Genomic DNA, 17,547 nt, shown 5'->3' with positions numbered 1-17,547 from the left:
AGGATGGTTCATACCATTACTTGGGGTGCTAAAATCACTTTCTCTTATTCTAGTGTTTTTGGAGTTGTAATAGTTTGTGGCCCCTGGGGATGGCATGGGCTCTTATCCACCAACTTTTCTGTTGCCCCTTTATATCCTGATGCCCTGCATTCTGAAACTTTTTTTTGCCCAATTTTTTTTTTTAATCATAATTTGAATGTTGGTCTCAACTTCTATTATCCCTTTTTTTTTTTTCAGATTCAGCGTGAACAACACCCTTCTTCACCCCGAGATCGTGGAATGGTATGCTACCGCCGTCATCTTATGTCCATATGAGCAAACGTGCTGGAATAAGGTGTTATCCGAGCATGCTCGAATAATATATTCAAGTTCCCTCGCCTGCATGTCTAGCTGGAGTTCGACAGCCGCAACACATGCAGGGATTGTCTAACAAACAGGCACATGTTGCTGCTGTGAAACAGCCGCGAGGTCTCGGACGTATTTTTCAAGCGAGCTGAAAACACTTGATTAGCAACCAATCATGCTCGTATAACACCTTATCCAAGCATCTTCGCTCATCACTAATCATGATATGATGTCATACATCCCGTCGCTGCCATCTCATCCCTATGGCATTAGTTCTTGTTACAGTTTTTCCGCACAGATCACAAAACTCAACACGTTTTGTTTTTTCTTTTTCTCCTTTTGTGCATTGAAACATTTACCACATCGGTGTGTTTTCACGACAAGTTCACCATCTGGCAAATGACAAATGAGAACAATAAATATGAAGTTACTCGCGTGGGGACACGTAGCCACGTTGTTCTTGAGGAATGGATAAGACGAGAGGGCAGACAAGGGGACTGTTAACGTCTGGCGGAGTGATAAAAGGCTGCACCTTCCATGTTTTATTCGATAATAGGAAAAATTATGTAAAAAAAAGTTAATTTAAAATACTAATACCTAATCCTTGTATTCATTAATCTCACCACATGCCAATGTGCGTTATGAAGCTGTCTCTTTTACAAGCCCCTATTCAAAATAGACGGTAATGTTATGCAAGCTTGTGTGGGTGTTGCAGAACTACTAGTCTCAGCATGCTCTATATAACGCATGTTTGTGCAAAAGATGAGAGATTTGCAAAACTTGCTGGAGAAGAAAAGTGTAATAACCCATATCTTGTGGGGGTTTTAGCGCAAAAGCTCACAAGGGGACACGGCTCTGACATATGTTAGCACCTTTCCGCAGTGTCGACTCTTTCCGTATGACCACATTTCAAATTAGATGATCCATTTGTACCATAAAAACAAAAAAATCCGTCTGTGTAGCTGCAGCCGCCTGCCGGAATTATCTTTATTTGTTTGATCAAAATGTTTCATTATCAGACATCTTCCCCGGAGTCCTTTCATATCTCCGTGCACATAAGGAAATAAGGAGAATGACAATTATTTTATTTTTTATTATGGTGTAATTCTGTGGATAGATGGGTGAGATAACGTCTGGCGGAACAGAAGGTCATCTGCGCGACCCGCGACCATTAAACCTCCATGATTCCTCCTGAAGTAGAATACTGTTTTATAATTGGGATTCGTGTCTCCCGAGCTGCAGCAGTGTCATCAGTTTAAAGGCTAATTGCAATGAGCGGCTGGCGCCCACCTCCAGGGAGTTCTCCGTCATCCGTCTGAAAATATAGAAAATGTTAGGAGGTTAGTTTCCTGTAAATGAGATCATGGATTGTTAGTGAGGATTTTACTGCAGCAGATAAGAATATTCATGGACAGATGCTAGGAAGAGTTTACGTATCTTTTTTGTGATTCTTTTTTGTAATTTAACTCTAAAGGGGGCTTGAGACCTTGTTAGAAGACCCCTTTTTCCTGACTATATAAGTCCCTTACCACGTTTTGACAGCCTGCATGAAGTGGGTCGCCACTCTTGGGTGGTTATCACCACCGCTGCAACAGAGCACTTGGTCTGGGAGTGACCCAAGCATGCTATTAGGGGGAGTGACCCAAGCGTGCTGGCAGGAGGGTGCAAATTGTGTTGGCACGGGGGAGCGACCCAAGCGTTCTTGCAGAGTGGGAGGGTGCCAAGCGTGCCCGTAGGGGGGAGCGACCCCTGAGTGCCGACAGGGAGGAGCAACTCAAGTGTGCCTGCAAGAGGGAGAGTGCCAAGTGTTCGGGCAGGAGGGTGCGTGCCGTTAGGGGGAAGCGACCCAAGCATGCTGGCGGGGGGGGAGTGACCCAAGCGTATCGGCAAGAGGAACAACTCAAGCATGCCTGCAAGGGCAAGCGTGCTCACAGGAGGGTGTGTGACATTATGAGGGAGCGACTCAAGCATGCCGACAGGGGACAGCTGCCCAAGCATGGTGGCAGTGTTGAGTGACCCAAGCATCCCAGCAGAAGGAGCAGCTCAAGCGTGCCTGCAAGGGAAAGCATGCCAAGCATGCCTGGAGGAGGGAGCCACCCAATCGCTTGGGCTGGTGAGGAACGATACAAATGGATGGAAGCAGCCCAAGCATAATGACAAGGGAGAGTTACCCAACCCCCACCCCTTCTACTTGGCTCAAAGACACTCCAACCCATAGACATAGCCCTACAGCAAGAACGGCCCCTACTCAGCACCGCACCATGTGAACAGATTACGTATAAAGGCCGCAAATGTTGCAGATAATGACAGTAAGTGAAGGTTGTGCAGAAGTTCTTTGTTGGGGTAATCCATTGCTTGTTAGATCTGTTCTTTGCTGCGACTGATAAAGGACAAAACCGCTATACAAGTGAATGGTGGTCCGTGTAATGCCAAGACTGCACAAGACCACCAAAACGGGATCTACTTGTACTAAGTGTTCGCAGTGTTGACTCAAAGAGCGGGTTCTGAGCAGTGGACCCACATCTATGACGTCCATTTGGGGTGGTGATTGTCAGTTTAGGACATGCCCGTCAAGGACCAGGGAATTTTTTTTTGGTTTTTGCCCTTTTTTTTGTTCTTCGCTTTTTTCCAACAGCAATAACGTTATGTTTCCGTTGACAAAGCCATACAATGTCTTGTTTTTTTTGGAGGGCGAGAATTACATAATTCATTTTACAGTATAATGTACTGACTAACGGGGGGGGTGGAATTCCCAGCTGGTGAAATGGTGAAAAAAAAAAAAACAAAACAAATCAGTCTTTGTATTTTAGGTTTTGTTTTGCCCCGTTCATTGTGCAGTAAGGATGTCATGGAAACATGATTGTCCACGCCAGTCCGGTTCTGTTGATACCGAAATTACATCTGAGTGATTTTTTTTTCTACTTAAATGATAAAAAATAATTCTAGAATTTTGGAAAAGGGAAAATTATTTATTTGTTTTGCTTCAGCTCACCATTTTCTGAGTCCTGTAACATTCTTTTTTTCTGTTGATGGAGCTGAATGAGGTCTTGTGTTTTGTTTTTTTTTGTGTGGCGAGCCAAGGTTTTTATTGATACCAATTTCATGCATATCTTTGAATATTTTTATTATATTATTTAGTAAGATGAGTTGGCCAAAAAAATGCAATTTCTGCGTTTTCATTCTTTTTCTACCTTTGGTTAATTCTATTAATTTATTTGACATGCGTCATAATAGCAAATTAAATATTTTCCTTTTATTTTGAATTTTTATATTTTTTTTGTATTTTTCAAAGCGTTTACATTTTTTTAAGGAACCTTGGGGGATTTGAACTTGCGACTATCAGAGTATTGCAGCTTGTAGTGAAAAATCATTTCTGAGCTTTGTAGGAGAACCAAGGTGGCATTAATGGGAGACTTCAGCAGGATCCCGGCTGCAATAATAACCCATCGGTTTCCTTGGTGCTCACTTGCATCATCCATCGTTCCCACGCGACACCAGCGCACATGTTCCAGCGGCTCGCACAATGTTCTGGTGGCCACGTGACCAGATTCCGGCTGATTGGGTGGGGTTGTCAGAGCCTAATGATCTAATATTGATTGGTTTGCATTAGTGTGAATTTAAGGTACTAATTGTTTAGAATGCATGGGTCCCATGTGATCCCTTAAATGCCATTTTTTCACATCTTTTTTGGCAGCACTTTCCAGGTCGCTGCTTTTGTCATTTTCAGCAAAGCATTCAGATATTCAGTTGTTTTTTTTTTTTTTACTGCAAAGATCAAACATTATTTCTCATGTCTACTCCTGTCCCAGGTGAAGAAAGCAGATGTTATGTGACTACCTTGCAGATGCACCTGGGAAGGGAATCTGTTGGAGAGGTTTGATGGCAGCTGACAGATTATTCCTAGTGGTAACCTATGTCAGAGGCATCTCTCCTGTGACTTACTGGGAATGGCGGCTGCATCGTGCCATCTCCGCTCCCTCTCACAAATCATCCCTGATTTCCCTATGACACATCAGCTCACAGTCAACATATCTGTCATTTTTGCACCGTAACCCTGAAAGACATGATCACATCTCGACTCCATGTCTTTGTTGTCAGAGTTGCTGGATTATGCTTTTTTTTTTTTTGTATTCCAAATATATATATTTCATTGGGAAGAGAGATGCAGTCATCGTGTTTCTATAATAAACGGCACTCATGGTTATTAGCTCATACAAATGCCATCTAGTCATAAGTAATCTGTAACCCCACCGGGACGTGAGGCACAGAGGTCTATGGTGTTTTTTTCATTGTTCTCTACACCCTCTGTGCAACTAGTGTCAACTAGCTGAATTGGCTGAATGGCCATGGCTGTTCTTAGCTACTAAAACTACATATCCCAGCAGAACTTGCTTCTAATTAGTGCTGCAAACCCACCCCTTCCTGACTACCTCCAAGTCTCTGAGTTTTCATTAAGCTAATCTAAGGGTGGAATTCACCTTGTGCTTCTACACCCTCTCTACTCCTGTAGAGTATCGCTACATCTGCTTGTGTTGTTTTTCGTATGTGTTAGCTGGAGCTGGTAATAGCAGAGTTGAACTCTCCTGCAACTCTCCACAACAACAATGCATAGCCTCAGGCGTCAAACACAGCTCAACTAATCTCAGCCACAGTACACACAGATCCATACAGCAGTAAATCTCTCCTCTGAGCCCCCTGTATACAGTACATCGTGCAGTATATTTCTCCTTTCTGGCCCCTTTATACATATCTCTTTCTGTCCCCTCTATATACAGGCCATCCTGCAGTATTTCGCTCCTTTTTGTCCACTTTATATTCAGCCCATCCTTTTGGTCCCCTCTATATGCAGCCTATCTTGCAGCATAGCTCTCCTTTTTGTCCCTTCTATATACTGCCCATCCTTTAGTAAATCTTTCCTTTTGTGTATACCCCCATCATGCAGAGTATTATTCCTCTTATTTGCCAGCACACAGGCACAACTTCTTACTGGTATGTGCTCTGTAATATAATGTAGGAGGTTGTACCCTTTTTTTTTTTTAATGACATCACCCCTCACAGTAGGAGCTCCACAGACCACAGCACTGCTATGCTTGCAGTAAGCCAGCTGAGTGAGAGTGCACTATGCAGCATCGATAAGGAGCACTGAAGCTACTAAAAGAAAGCAACTGGAAGCTAAATGGAGCCCAGAGGGGCTTCTATTTTGGGATGATATTTGCAAATCAGTGCAGATTTAAATATTATATATATTTGCACAAATGAATTAATATATGTGTACATTATTATAAGACCATATTGTGATTTTGGGAATAAACATTTAACACCATTTTCTACAGGTTACATTGCTCAGTAATGTTATCATTAATAATGACCTAATTCTTGATGTCATTGCCACATCTTGCTGCGTGCCTCAGTGATGTCATAGTTTTCTCATGAGTTGATTGGTTAGTGATGTCATTATTTCCTTATAGGTTATTTCAGATTTAAGCCTGAGATGTATTTCTTTTTATTATTATTGCTTTCTTATTAGTTGATTGGACAAATGCCTCAGTGATGTCATTGCTTCCTCATTAGTAATTGGCTACTTGCCCCAGTGATCACATTGCTTCCTCATAAGATAATTGGCTGCAATCATCAGTGACATCATTGCATCCTTATTAGTAATTGGCTACATGCCTCAGTGACATCATTGCTTCCTTATTAGTAACTACATGGTGGCCCGATTCTATCGCATTGGGTATTCTAGAGCCTCTGTTAAAATAAAAAATAGTGATATACTCACCTCCCGATGGCCCCCGGACTTTCTCTCCTCTCACCACGCTCCCGGCATCTTCCGGTCCCAGTAATGCTTAGCGCGAAACACCGCTGATGACGTCGCGCTCTCGTGAGAGTGACGTCATCTCCGGCCCTTCTCGCTTAGCATTACTGGGACCGGAAGATACTGGGAGCGTGATGAGAGGAGGGACAGAGTCCAGGGGTCGTCGGAAGGTGAGTATATAACTATTATTTATTTTAACAGAGACTCTAGAATACCCGATGGGATAGAATCGGGCCACCATCTAGTGTATTATACTCCTGTTACACCCGGAGCTGCTGTCACTGTTCTGCTGTTACCTAATGTATTGTACTCCAGTTACAGCCAGAGCTGCAGTCACTGCTCTGCTGTTACCTAATGTATTGTACTCCAGTTAATCCCAGAGCTGCAGTCACTGTTCTGCTTTTACCTAATGTATTGTAGTCCAGTTACACCCAGAGCTGCAGTCACTGTTCTGCTGTTACCTAATGTACTCCTGTTACACCCGCATCTGCAGTCACTGTTCTGCTGTTACCTAATGTAGTGTACTCCAGTTACACCCAGATCTGCAGTCACTGTTCTGCTGTTATCTAATGTATTGTACTCCAGTTACGCCCAGAGCTGCAGTCACTGTTCTTTTACCTAATGTATTGTAATGCAGTTAAATCCAGAGCTGCAGTCACCGTTCTTCTGTTACCTAATGTATTGTACTCCAGTTACACCCAGATCTGCAGTCACTGTTCTGCTGTTACCTAATGTAGTGTACTCCAGTTACACCCAGAGCTGCAGTCACCGTTCTGCTGTTATCTAATGTAGTGTACTCCAGTTACACCCAGATCTGCAGTCACTGTTCTGCTGGTATCTAATGTATTGTAGTCCAGTTACACCCAGATCTGCAGTCACTGTTATGCTCTTACCTAATGTATTATACTCCTGTTATAGCCAGAGCTGCAGTCACTGATCAGATCTTACCTAATGTATTGTACGCAAGTTACACCCAGAGCTGCATTCACTTTTCTGCTGTCACCTTATGTATTGTACTTCAGAATATGTACAGGACTGTGCCTGTGTAATGAGCAACGCAGCAGTGATGCCTTTAACGGCTGTAATGTGCCTTTACAATAAGCAATGCGGCCGTGTTGCCATGACGACTAAGCAACTGTCGCTGATTGGTCGCGGCCTAACTGCCGCGACCAATCAGCGAGGTGGGATTTCCATTACAGACAGACAGAATTAGACAATTATATAGTAGATTGGCTACATGCCTCAGTGACGTCACTGCTTCCTCATTAGTAATTGGCTACATGCCTCAGTGATCTTATTGCTTCCTCATTAGTAATTGGCTACATGCCTCAGTGATCTTATTGCTTCCTGATTAGTAGTTGGCTACATGCCTCAGTCACGTCACTGCTTCCTCATCAGTAATTGGCTACATGCCTCAGTGATCTTACTGCTTCCTGATTAGTAGTTGGCTACATGCCTCAGTGACGTCACTGCTTCCTCATTAGTAATTGGCTACATGCCTCAGTGACGTCACTGGTTCCTCATTAGTAACTGTCTACATGCCTCAGAGACGTCATTGCTTCCTCATCAGTAATTGGCTACATGCCTCAGAGACGTCATTGCTTCCTCATCAGTAATTCGCTACATGCCTCAGTGACGTCACTGCTTCCTCATTAGTAATTGGCTACATGCCTCAGTGACGTCAATGCTTCCTCATCAGTAATTGGCTACATGGCTCAGTGACGTCACTGCTTCCTCATTAGTAATTGGCTACATGCCTCAGTGACGTCATTGCTTCCTCATCAGTAATTGACTACATGCCTCGGTGATCTTATTGCTTCCTCATTAGTAATTGGCTACATGCCTCAGTGACGTCACTGCTTCCTCATCAGTAATTGGCTACATGCCTCAGTGACATCACTGCTTCCTCATTTGTAATTGGCTACATGCCTCAGTGACGTCACTGCTTCCTCATCAGTTATTGGCTACATGCCTCAGAGACGTCACTGCTTCCTGATTAGTAATTGGCTACATGCCTCAGTGACATCACTGCTTCCTCATTAGTAATTGTCTACATGCCTCAGTGATCTTATTGCTTCCTCATTAGTAGTTGGCTACATGCCTCAGTGACGTCACTGCTTCCTCATTAGTAATTGGCTACATGCCTCAGTGACATCATTGCTTCCTCATTAGTAATTGTCTACATGCCTCAGTGATCTTATTGCATCCTCATTAGTAGTTGGCTACATGCCTCAGTGATGTCACTGCTTCCTCATTAGTAATTGTCTACATGCCTCAGTGATCTTATTGCTTCCTCATTAGTAATTGGCTACATGCCTCAGTGACGTCATTGCTTCCTCATTAGTAGTTGGCTACATGCCTCAGTGACGTCACTGCTTCCTCATTAGTAATTGGCTACATGCCTCAGTGACATCATTGCTTCCTCATTAGTAATTGTCTACATGCCTCAGTGATCTTATTGCTTCCTCATTAGTAGTTGGCTGCATGCCTCAGTGACGTCATTGCTTCCTCATCAGTAATTGACTACATGCCTCGGTGATCTTATTGCTTCCTCATTAGTAATTGGCTACATGCCTCAGTGACGTCACTGCTTCCTCATCAGTAATTGGCTACATGCCTCAGTGACATCACTGCTTCCTCATTTGTAATTGGCTACATGCCTCAGTGACGTCACTGCTTCCTCATCAGTTATTGGCTACATGCCTCAGAGACGTCACTGCTTCCTGATTAGTAATTGGCTACATGCCTCAGTGACATCACTGCTTCCTCATTAGTAATTGTCTACATGCCTCAGTGATCTTATTGCTTCCTCATTAGTAGTTGGCTACATGCCTCAGTGACGTCACTGCTTCCTCATTAGTAATTGGCTACATGCCTCAGTGACATCATTGCTTGCTCATTAGTAATTGTCTACATGCCTCAGTGATCTTATTGCTTCCTCATTAGTAGTTGGCTACATGCCTCAGTGATGTCACTGCTTCCTCATTAGTAAATGGCTACAAGCCTCAGTGACGTCACTGCTTCCTCATTAGTAATTGGCTACATGCCTCAGTGACGTCATTGCTTCCTCATTAGTAATTGGCTACATGCTTCAGTGACGTCATTGCTTCCTCATTAGTAATTGGCTACATGCCTCAGTGACGTCATTGCTTCCTCATTAGTAATTGGCTACATGCCTGAGTGACGTCACTGCTTCCTCATTAGTAATTGGCTACATGCCTCAGTGACGTCACTGCTTCCTCATTAGTAATTGACTACATGCCTCAGTGACGTCATTGCTTCCTCATTAGTAATTGGCTACATGCCTCAGTGACGTCATTGCTTCCTCATTAGTAATTGGCTACATGCCTCAGTGACGTCATTGCTTCCTCATTAGTAATTGGCTACATGCCTGAGTGACGTCACTGCTTCCTCATTAGTAATTGGCTACATGCCTCAGTGACGTCACTGCTTCCTCATTAGTAATTGGCTACATGCCTCAGTGACGTCATTGCTTCCTCATTAGTAATTGTCTACATGCCTCAGTGATCTTATTGCATCCTCATTAGTAGTTGGCTACATGCCTCAGTGATGTCACTGCTTCCTCATTAGTAATTGTCTACATGCCTCAGTGATCTTATTGCTTCCTCATTAGTAATTGGCTACATGCCTCAGTGACGTCATTGCTTCCTCATTAGTAGTTGGCTACATGCCTCAGTGACGTCACTGCTTCCTCATTAGTAATTGGCTACATGCCTCAGTGACATCATTGCTTCCTCATTAGTAATTGTCTACATGCCTCAGTGATCTTATTGCTTCCTCATTAGTAGTTGGCTGCATGCCTCAGTGACGTCATTGCTTCCTCATCAGTAATTGACTACATGCCTCGGTGATCTTATTGCTTCCTCATTAGTAATTGGCTACATGCCTCAGTGACGTCACTGCTTCCTCATCAGTAATTGGCTACATGCCTCAGTGACATCACTGCTTCCTCATTTGTAATTGGCTACATGCCTCAGTGACGTCACTGCTTCCTCATCAGTTATTGGCTACATGCCTCAGAGACGTCACTGCTTCCTGATTAGTAATTGGCTACATGCCTCAGTGACATCACTGCTTCCTCATTAGTAATTGTCTACATGCCTCAGTGATCTTATTGCTTCCTCATTAGTAGTTGGCTACATGCCTCAGTGACGTCACTGCTTCCTCATTAGTAATTGGCTACATGCCTCAGTGACATCATTGCTTGCTCATTAGTAATTGTCTACATGCCTCAGTGATCTTATTGCTTCCTCATTAGTAGTTGGCTACATGCCTCAGTGATGTCACTGCTTCCTCATTAGTAAATGGCTACAAGCCTCAGTGACGTCACTGCTTCCTCATTAGTAATTGGCTACATGCCTCAGTGACGTCATTGCTTCCTCATTAGTAATTGGCTACATGCCTCAGTGACGTCATTGCTTCCTCATTAGTAATTGGCTACATGCCTCAGTGACGTCATTGCTTCCTCATTAGTAATTGGCTACATGCCTGAGTGACGTCACTGCTTCCTCATTAGTAATTGGCTACATGCCTCAGTGACGTCACTGCTTCCTCATTAGTAATTGACTACATGCCTCAGTGACGTCATTGCTTCCTCATTAGTAATTGGCTACATGCCTCAGTGATGTCATTGCTTCCTCATTAGTAATTGTCTACATGCCGCAGTGATCTTTTTGCTTCCTCATTAGTAGTTGGCTACATGCCTCAGTGACGTCATTGCTTCCTCATTAGTAATTGGCTACATGCCTCAGTGACGTCACTGCTTCCTCATTAGTAATTGACTACATGCCTCAGTGACGTCATTGCTTCCTCATTAGTAATTGGCTACATGCCTCAGTGACGTCATTGCTTCCTCATTAGTAATTGACTACATGCCTCAGTGACGTCACTGCTTCCTCATTAGTAATTGGCTACATGCCTCAGTGACATCATTGCTTGCTCATTAGTAATTGTCTACATGCCTCAGTGATCTTATTGCTTCCTCATTAGTAGTTGGCTACATGCCTCAGTGATGTCACTGCTTCCTCATTAGTAAATGGCTACAAGCCTCAGTGACGTCACTGCTTCCTCATTAGTAATTGGCTACATGCCTCAGTGACGTCATTGCTTCCTCATTAGTAATTGGCTACATGCCTCAGTGACGTCATTGCTTCCTCATTAGTAATTGGCTACATGCCTCAGTGACGTCATTGCTTCCTCATTAGTAATTGGCTACATGCCTGAGTGACGTCACTGCTTCCTCATTAGTAATTGGCTACATGCCTCAGTGACGTCACTGCTTCCTCATTAGTAATTGACTACATGCCTCAGTGACGTCATTGCTTCCTCATTAGTAATTGGCTACATGCCTCAGTGACGTCATTGCTTCCTCATTAGTAATTGTCTACATGCCGCAGTGATCTTTTTGCTTCCTCATTAGTAGTTGGCTACATGCCTCAGTGACGTCATTGCTTCCTCATTAGTAATTGGCTACATGCCTCAGTGACGTCACTGCTTCCTCATTAGTAATTGACTACATGCCTCAGTGACGTCATTGCTTCCTCATTAGTAATTGGCTACATGCCTCAGTGACGTCATTGCTTCCTCATTAGTAATTGACTACATGCCTCAGTGACGTCACTGCTTCCTCATTAGTAATTGACTACATGCCTCAGTGACGTCATTGCTTCCTCATTAGTAATTGGCTACATGCCTCAGTGACGTCACTGCTTCCTCATTAGTAATTGACTACATGCCTCAGTGACGTCATTGCTTCCTCATTAGTAATTGTCTACATGCCGCAGTGATCTTATTGCTTCCTCATTAGTAGTTGGCTACATGCCTCAGTGACGTCACTGCTTCCTCATTAGTAAATGGCTACATGCCTCAGTGACGTCACTGCTTCCTCATTAGTAATTGGCTACATGCCTCAGTGACGTCATTGCATCCTCATTAGTAATTGGCTACATGCCTCAGTGACGTCACTGCTTCCTCATTAGTAATTGGCTACATGCCTCAGTGACGTCATTGCTTCCTCATTAGTAATTGACTACATGCCTCAGTGACGTCACTGCTTCCTCATTAGTAATTGACTACATGCCTCAGTGACGTCATTGCTTCCTCATTAGTAATTGGCTACATGCCTCAGTGACGTCACTGCTTCCTCATTAGTAATTGACTACATGCCTCAGTGACGTCATTGCTTCCTCATTAGTAATTGTCTACATGCCGCAGTGATCTTATTGCTTCCTCATTAGTAGTTGGCTACATGCCTCAGTGACGTCACTGCTTCCTCATTAGTAAATGGCTACATGCCTCAGTGACGTCACTGCTTCCTCATTAGTAATTGGCTTACATGCCTCAGTGACGTCATTGCTTCCTCATTAGTAGTTGGCTACATGCCTCAGTGACGTCACTGCTTCCTCATTAGTAATTGGTTACATGCCTCAGTGACGTCACTGCTTCCTCATTAGTAATTGGCTACATGCCTCAGTGACGTCAATACTTCCTCATTAGTAATTGGCTACATGCCTCAGTGACGTCACTGCTTCCTCATTAGTAATTGTCTATATGCCTCAGTGATCTTATTGCTTCCTGATTAGTAATTTTCTACATGCCTCAGTGACGTCACTGCTTCCTCATTAGTAATTGGCTACATGCCTCAGTGATCTTATTGCTTCCTCATTAGTATTTGGCTACATGCCTCAGTGACGTCATTGCTTCCTCATTAGTAATTGGCTACATGCCTCAGTGACGTCATTGCTTCCTCATTAGTAATCGGCTACATGCCTCATTGACGTCACTGCTTCCTCATTAGTAATTGTCTACTTGCCTCAGTGACGTCATTGCTTCCTCATAAGTAATTGGCTACATGCCTCAGTGACATCATTGCTTCCTCATTAGTAATTGGCTACATGCCTCAGTGATCTTATTGCTTCCTCATTAGGAATTGTCTAAATGCCTCAGTGATCTTATTGCTTCCTCATTAGTAATTGGCTACATGCCTCAATGACGTCATTGCTTCCTCATTAGTAGTTGGCTACATGCCTCAGTGATGTCATTGCTTCCTCATTAGTAGTTGGCTACATGCCTCAGTGATGTCATTGCTTCCTCATTAGTAGTTGGCTACATGCCTCATTGACGTCACTGCTTCCTCATTAGTAATTGTCTACTTGCCTCAGTGACGTCATTGCTTCCTCATAAGTAATTGGCTACATGCCTCATTGACATCATTGCTTCCTCATTAGTAATTGGCTACATGCCTCAGTGATCTTATTGCTTCCTCATTAGGAATTGTCTAAATGCCTCAGTGATCTTATTGCTTCCTCATTAGTAATTGGCTACATGCCTCAATGACGTCATTGCTTCCTCATTAGTAGTTGGCTACATGCCTCAGTGATGTCATTGCTTCCTCATTAGTAGTTGGCTACATGCCTCAGTGACGTCACTGCTTCCTCATTAGTAGTTGGCTACATGCCTCAGTGATGTCATTGCTTCCTCATTAGTAATTGGCTACATGCCTCAGTGACGTCACTGCTTCCTCATTAGTAATTGTCTACATGCCTCAGTGATCTTATTGCTTCCTCATTAGTAATTGTCTACATGCCTCAGTGACGTCACTGCTTCCTCATTAGTAATTGGCTACATGCCTCAGTGACGTCATTGCTTCCTCATTAGTAGTTGTCTACATGCCTCAGTGATCTTATTGTTTCCTCATTAGTGATTGTCTCCATGCCTCAGTGACATCACTGCTTCCTTATTAGTAATTGTCTACATGCCTCAGTGACGTCACTGCTTCCTCATTAGTAATTGTCTACATGCCTCAGTGATCTTATTGCTTCCTCATTAGTAATTGTCTACATGCCTCAGTGACGTCACTGCTTCCTCATTAGTAATTGGCTACATGCCTCAGTGACGTCATTGCTTCCTCATTAGTAGTTGGCTACATGCCTCAATGACGTCACTGCTTCCTCATTAGTAATTCGCTATATGCCTCAGTGACGTCACTGCTTCCTCATTAGTAATTGTCTACATGCCTCAGTGACGTCACTGCTTCCTCATTAGTAATTGGCTACATGCCTCAGTGACGTCATTGCTTCCTCATTAGTAGTTGGCTACATGCCTCAGTGACGTCATTGCTTCCTCATTAGTAGTTGGCTACATGCCTGAGTGACGTCACTGCTTCCTCATTAGTAATTGGTTACATGCCTTAGTGATCTTATTGCTTCCTCATTAGTAGTTGGCTACATGCCTCAGTGACGTCATTGCTTCCTCATTAGTAATTGGCTACATGCCTCAGTGATGTCATTGCTTCCTCATTAGTAATTGGCTACATGCCTCAGTGACGTCACTGCTTCCTCATTAGTAATTTTCTACATGCCTCAGTGACGTCACTGCTTCCTCATCAGTAATTGGCTACATGCCTCAGTGACATCACTGCTTCCTCTTTAGTAATTGGCTACATGCCTCAGTGACGTCACTGGTTCCTCATTAGTAATTGGCTACATGCCTCAGTGACGTCACTGGTTCTTCATCAGTAATTGGCTACATGCGTCAGTGACGTCACTGCTTCCTCATTAGTGATTTTCTACATGCCTCAGTGACGACACTGCTTCCTCTTTAGTAATTGGCTACATGCCTCAGTGACGTCACTGGTTCCTCATTAGTAATTCGCTACATGCCTCAGTGACGTCATTGCTTCCTCATTAGTAATTGGCTACATGCCTCAGTGACGTCATTGCTTCCTCATTAGTAATTGGCTACATGCCTCAGTGACGTCATTGCTTCCTCATTAGTAGTTGGCTACATGCCTGAGTGACGTCACTGCTTCCTCATTAGTAATTGGTTACATGCCTTAGTGATCTTATTGCTTCCTCATTAGTAGTTGGCTACATGCCTCAGTGACGTCATTGCTTCCTCATTAGTAATTGGCTACATGCCTCAGTGATGTCATTGCTTCCTCATTAGTAATTGGCTACATGCCTCAGTGACGTCACTGCTTCCTCATTAGTAATTTTCTACATGCCTCAGTGACGTCACTGCTTCCTCATCAGTAATTGGCTACATGCCTCAGTGACATCACTGCTTCCTCTTTAGTAATTGGCTACATGCCTCAGTGACGTCACTGGTTCCTCATTAGTAATTGGCTACATGCCTCAGTGACGTCACTGGTTCTTCATCAGTAATTGGCTACATGCGTCAGTGACGTCACTGCTTCCTCATTAGTGATTTTCTACATGCCTCAGTGACGACACTGCTTCCTCTTTAGTAATTGGCTACATGCCTCAGTGACGTCACTGGTTCCTCATTAGTATCTGGCTACATGCCTCAGAGATTTCATTGCTTCCTCATTAGTAGTTGGCTGCATGCCTCAGTGACGTCACTGTTTCCTCATCAGTAATTGGCTACATACATCAGAGATTTCATTGCTTCCTCATTAGTAGTTGGCTACATGCCTCTGTGACGTCACTGCTTCCTCATCAGTAATTGTCTACATGCCTCAATGACGTTATTCCTTCCTCATTAGTAATTGGCTACATGCCTCAGTGACGTCACTGGTTCCTCATTAGTAATTGGCTACATGCCTCAGTGACGTCACTGCTTCCTCATTAGTAATTGGCTACATGCCTCAGTGACGTCACTGCTTCCTCATTAGTAATTGGCTACATGCCTCAATGACGTCATTTCTTCCTCATTAATAATTGGCTACATGCCTCAGTGACGTTACTGCTTCCTCATCAGTAATTGTCTACATGCCTCAATGACGTCATTCCTTCCTCATTAGTAATTGGCTACATGCCTCAGTGACGTCACTGGTTCCTCATTAGTAATTGGCTACATGCCTCAGTGACGTCACTGCTTCCTCATTAGTAATTGGCTACATGCCTCAGTGACGTCACTGCTTCCTCATTAGTAATTGGCTACATGCCTCAATGACGTCATTTCTTCCTCATTAATAATTGGCTACAATTTAGGGTGCCAAGGAAATGCATGGTAACAATTAAGTCGCAAGTTTTTGAAGGTCTTACCTATTAATTTTGTTCCTTTTTGGTCATAGATATTTTATAATTTTCTTTTTTTAAGATTAGTTATCATTTACTGGTTGCTCAATGGCACATCATATTGCAGTTTTAAATGTTTGTTTAGTATTTATCGTCATGCATATCCCGCGTTATGTATGGTATGTTATGCTGTTTACCAATCAGATTAATTGATTTTATATTTTTATAGAACGGGCGTTTCTGAACGCGGCCATACCAAATGTGTGTATAATTTTTTTTTAACCCTTTAATTTTCAATGGGGCGAAGGGGGGTGACTTGAACGTTTAGGTTTTTTTATTTTTTAAAAAAATTATTTACATTTTTTTTTTTTTTTACTAGTCCACATGGAATAATTCACATGCCTTGAGCAAGTGGTAAATCTAAATTTAATGTCAACATATTTTACATGGTGAATCCTTATGGCAAAAGGAACAAATTTGAGGGGTAAGACTTAACAAAATGGAAAGTTCATTTTTCCTTGGCACCCTAGGCTACATACATCTGTGATGTCATTGCTTCCTCAGTAGTAATTGGCTACATACATCAGTGACGTCATTGCTTCCTGATTAGTAATTGGTTACATGCCTCAGTGATCTCATTGCTTCCTTATTAGTAATTGGCTACATGCCTCAGTGATCTCATTGCTTCCTTATTAGTAATTGGCTACATGCCTCAGTGATCTCATTGCTTCCTTATTAGTAATTGACTACATGCCTCAGTGATATCATTACTTCTTCACAAGTTGATTAACTACATGTCTCAGTGATGTCATGGACTATGAATACCCTGGTACCTGTGTATATGATGTAATTATAATGTAATCAGTAATTTTATTCCCAATATGTATATATTTTTTTAATGTTTTATTTTTTAATACTGCTGTATCTCATAAAATCATCTTAACTGTATACATGATGTATTCTAGGACAAGGCTCTTCTCCACTGCCTCCACACTGCTTGGCGTCCTTACTTTTCTTGCCTCTTTCTTGCGCTAAGAGTTGTGATCTGGTCTTGTAGATGGTATATGTGTAGTGTGTTTTTGCCTCATCATACTCAGTCTGTATTTTCTATACTTTTGATCATACTTTTTTTTTATGAATCATTTAATCACCAGGTTTTCATTAAAAATCCAGCAGTGCCTGAGGTGTAGAGCATTGGGTGGTGTATAACATGCCGACTCCCAGCATGCCCAGGGTTCGGATTCAATTTTTGTGATATTTCACGTTGTTACAGGTTTCATCAGTTTTCCTCTGTAGATCAGGGTTTACGTGCTAATGCTGATTTTTATTAGGGTCTCCCTACCAAGCAACAAACTTAAAGCGACTATCCGATTAGTCATGACTGCA

The 17,547-nt window shown here is 42.9% G+C and overlaps 1 protein-coding gene across 1 annotated transcript in view; it reads left to right on the top strand.

Annotated features, from left to right (window-relative positions):
- PEPD (peptidase D) overlaps positions 1–17,547 on the top strand; it is a gene marked incomplete at its 5' end in the record, with an annotated part of 206,053 nt that overhangs the window by 25,560 nt on the left and 162,946 nt on the right. The window contains one exon of the mRNA XM_073560873.1: positions 238–282. Within this exon, the coding sequence (XP_073416974.1) occupies positions 238–282 (45 nt within the window). The remainder of the gene's footprint in view (positions 1–237; positions 283–17,547) is intronic.

Source organism: Dendrobates tinctorius, unplaced genomic scaffold (genome assembly GCF_039654945.1).
Source record: "Dendrobates tinctorius isolate UK_male_01 unplaced genomic scaffold, ASM3965494v1 ptg000307l, whole genome shotgun sequence".
NCBI classification, from domain to species: domain Eukaryota; kingdom Metazoa; phylum Chordata; class Amphibia; order Anura; family Dendrobatidae; genus Dendrobates; species Dendrobates tinctorius.
This window is presented reverse-complemented; position numbering and strand designations above follow the sequence as displayed.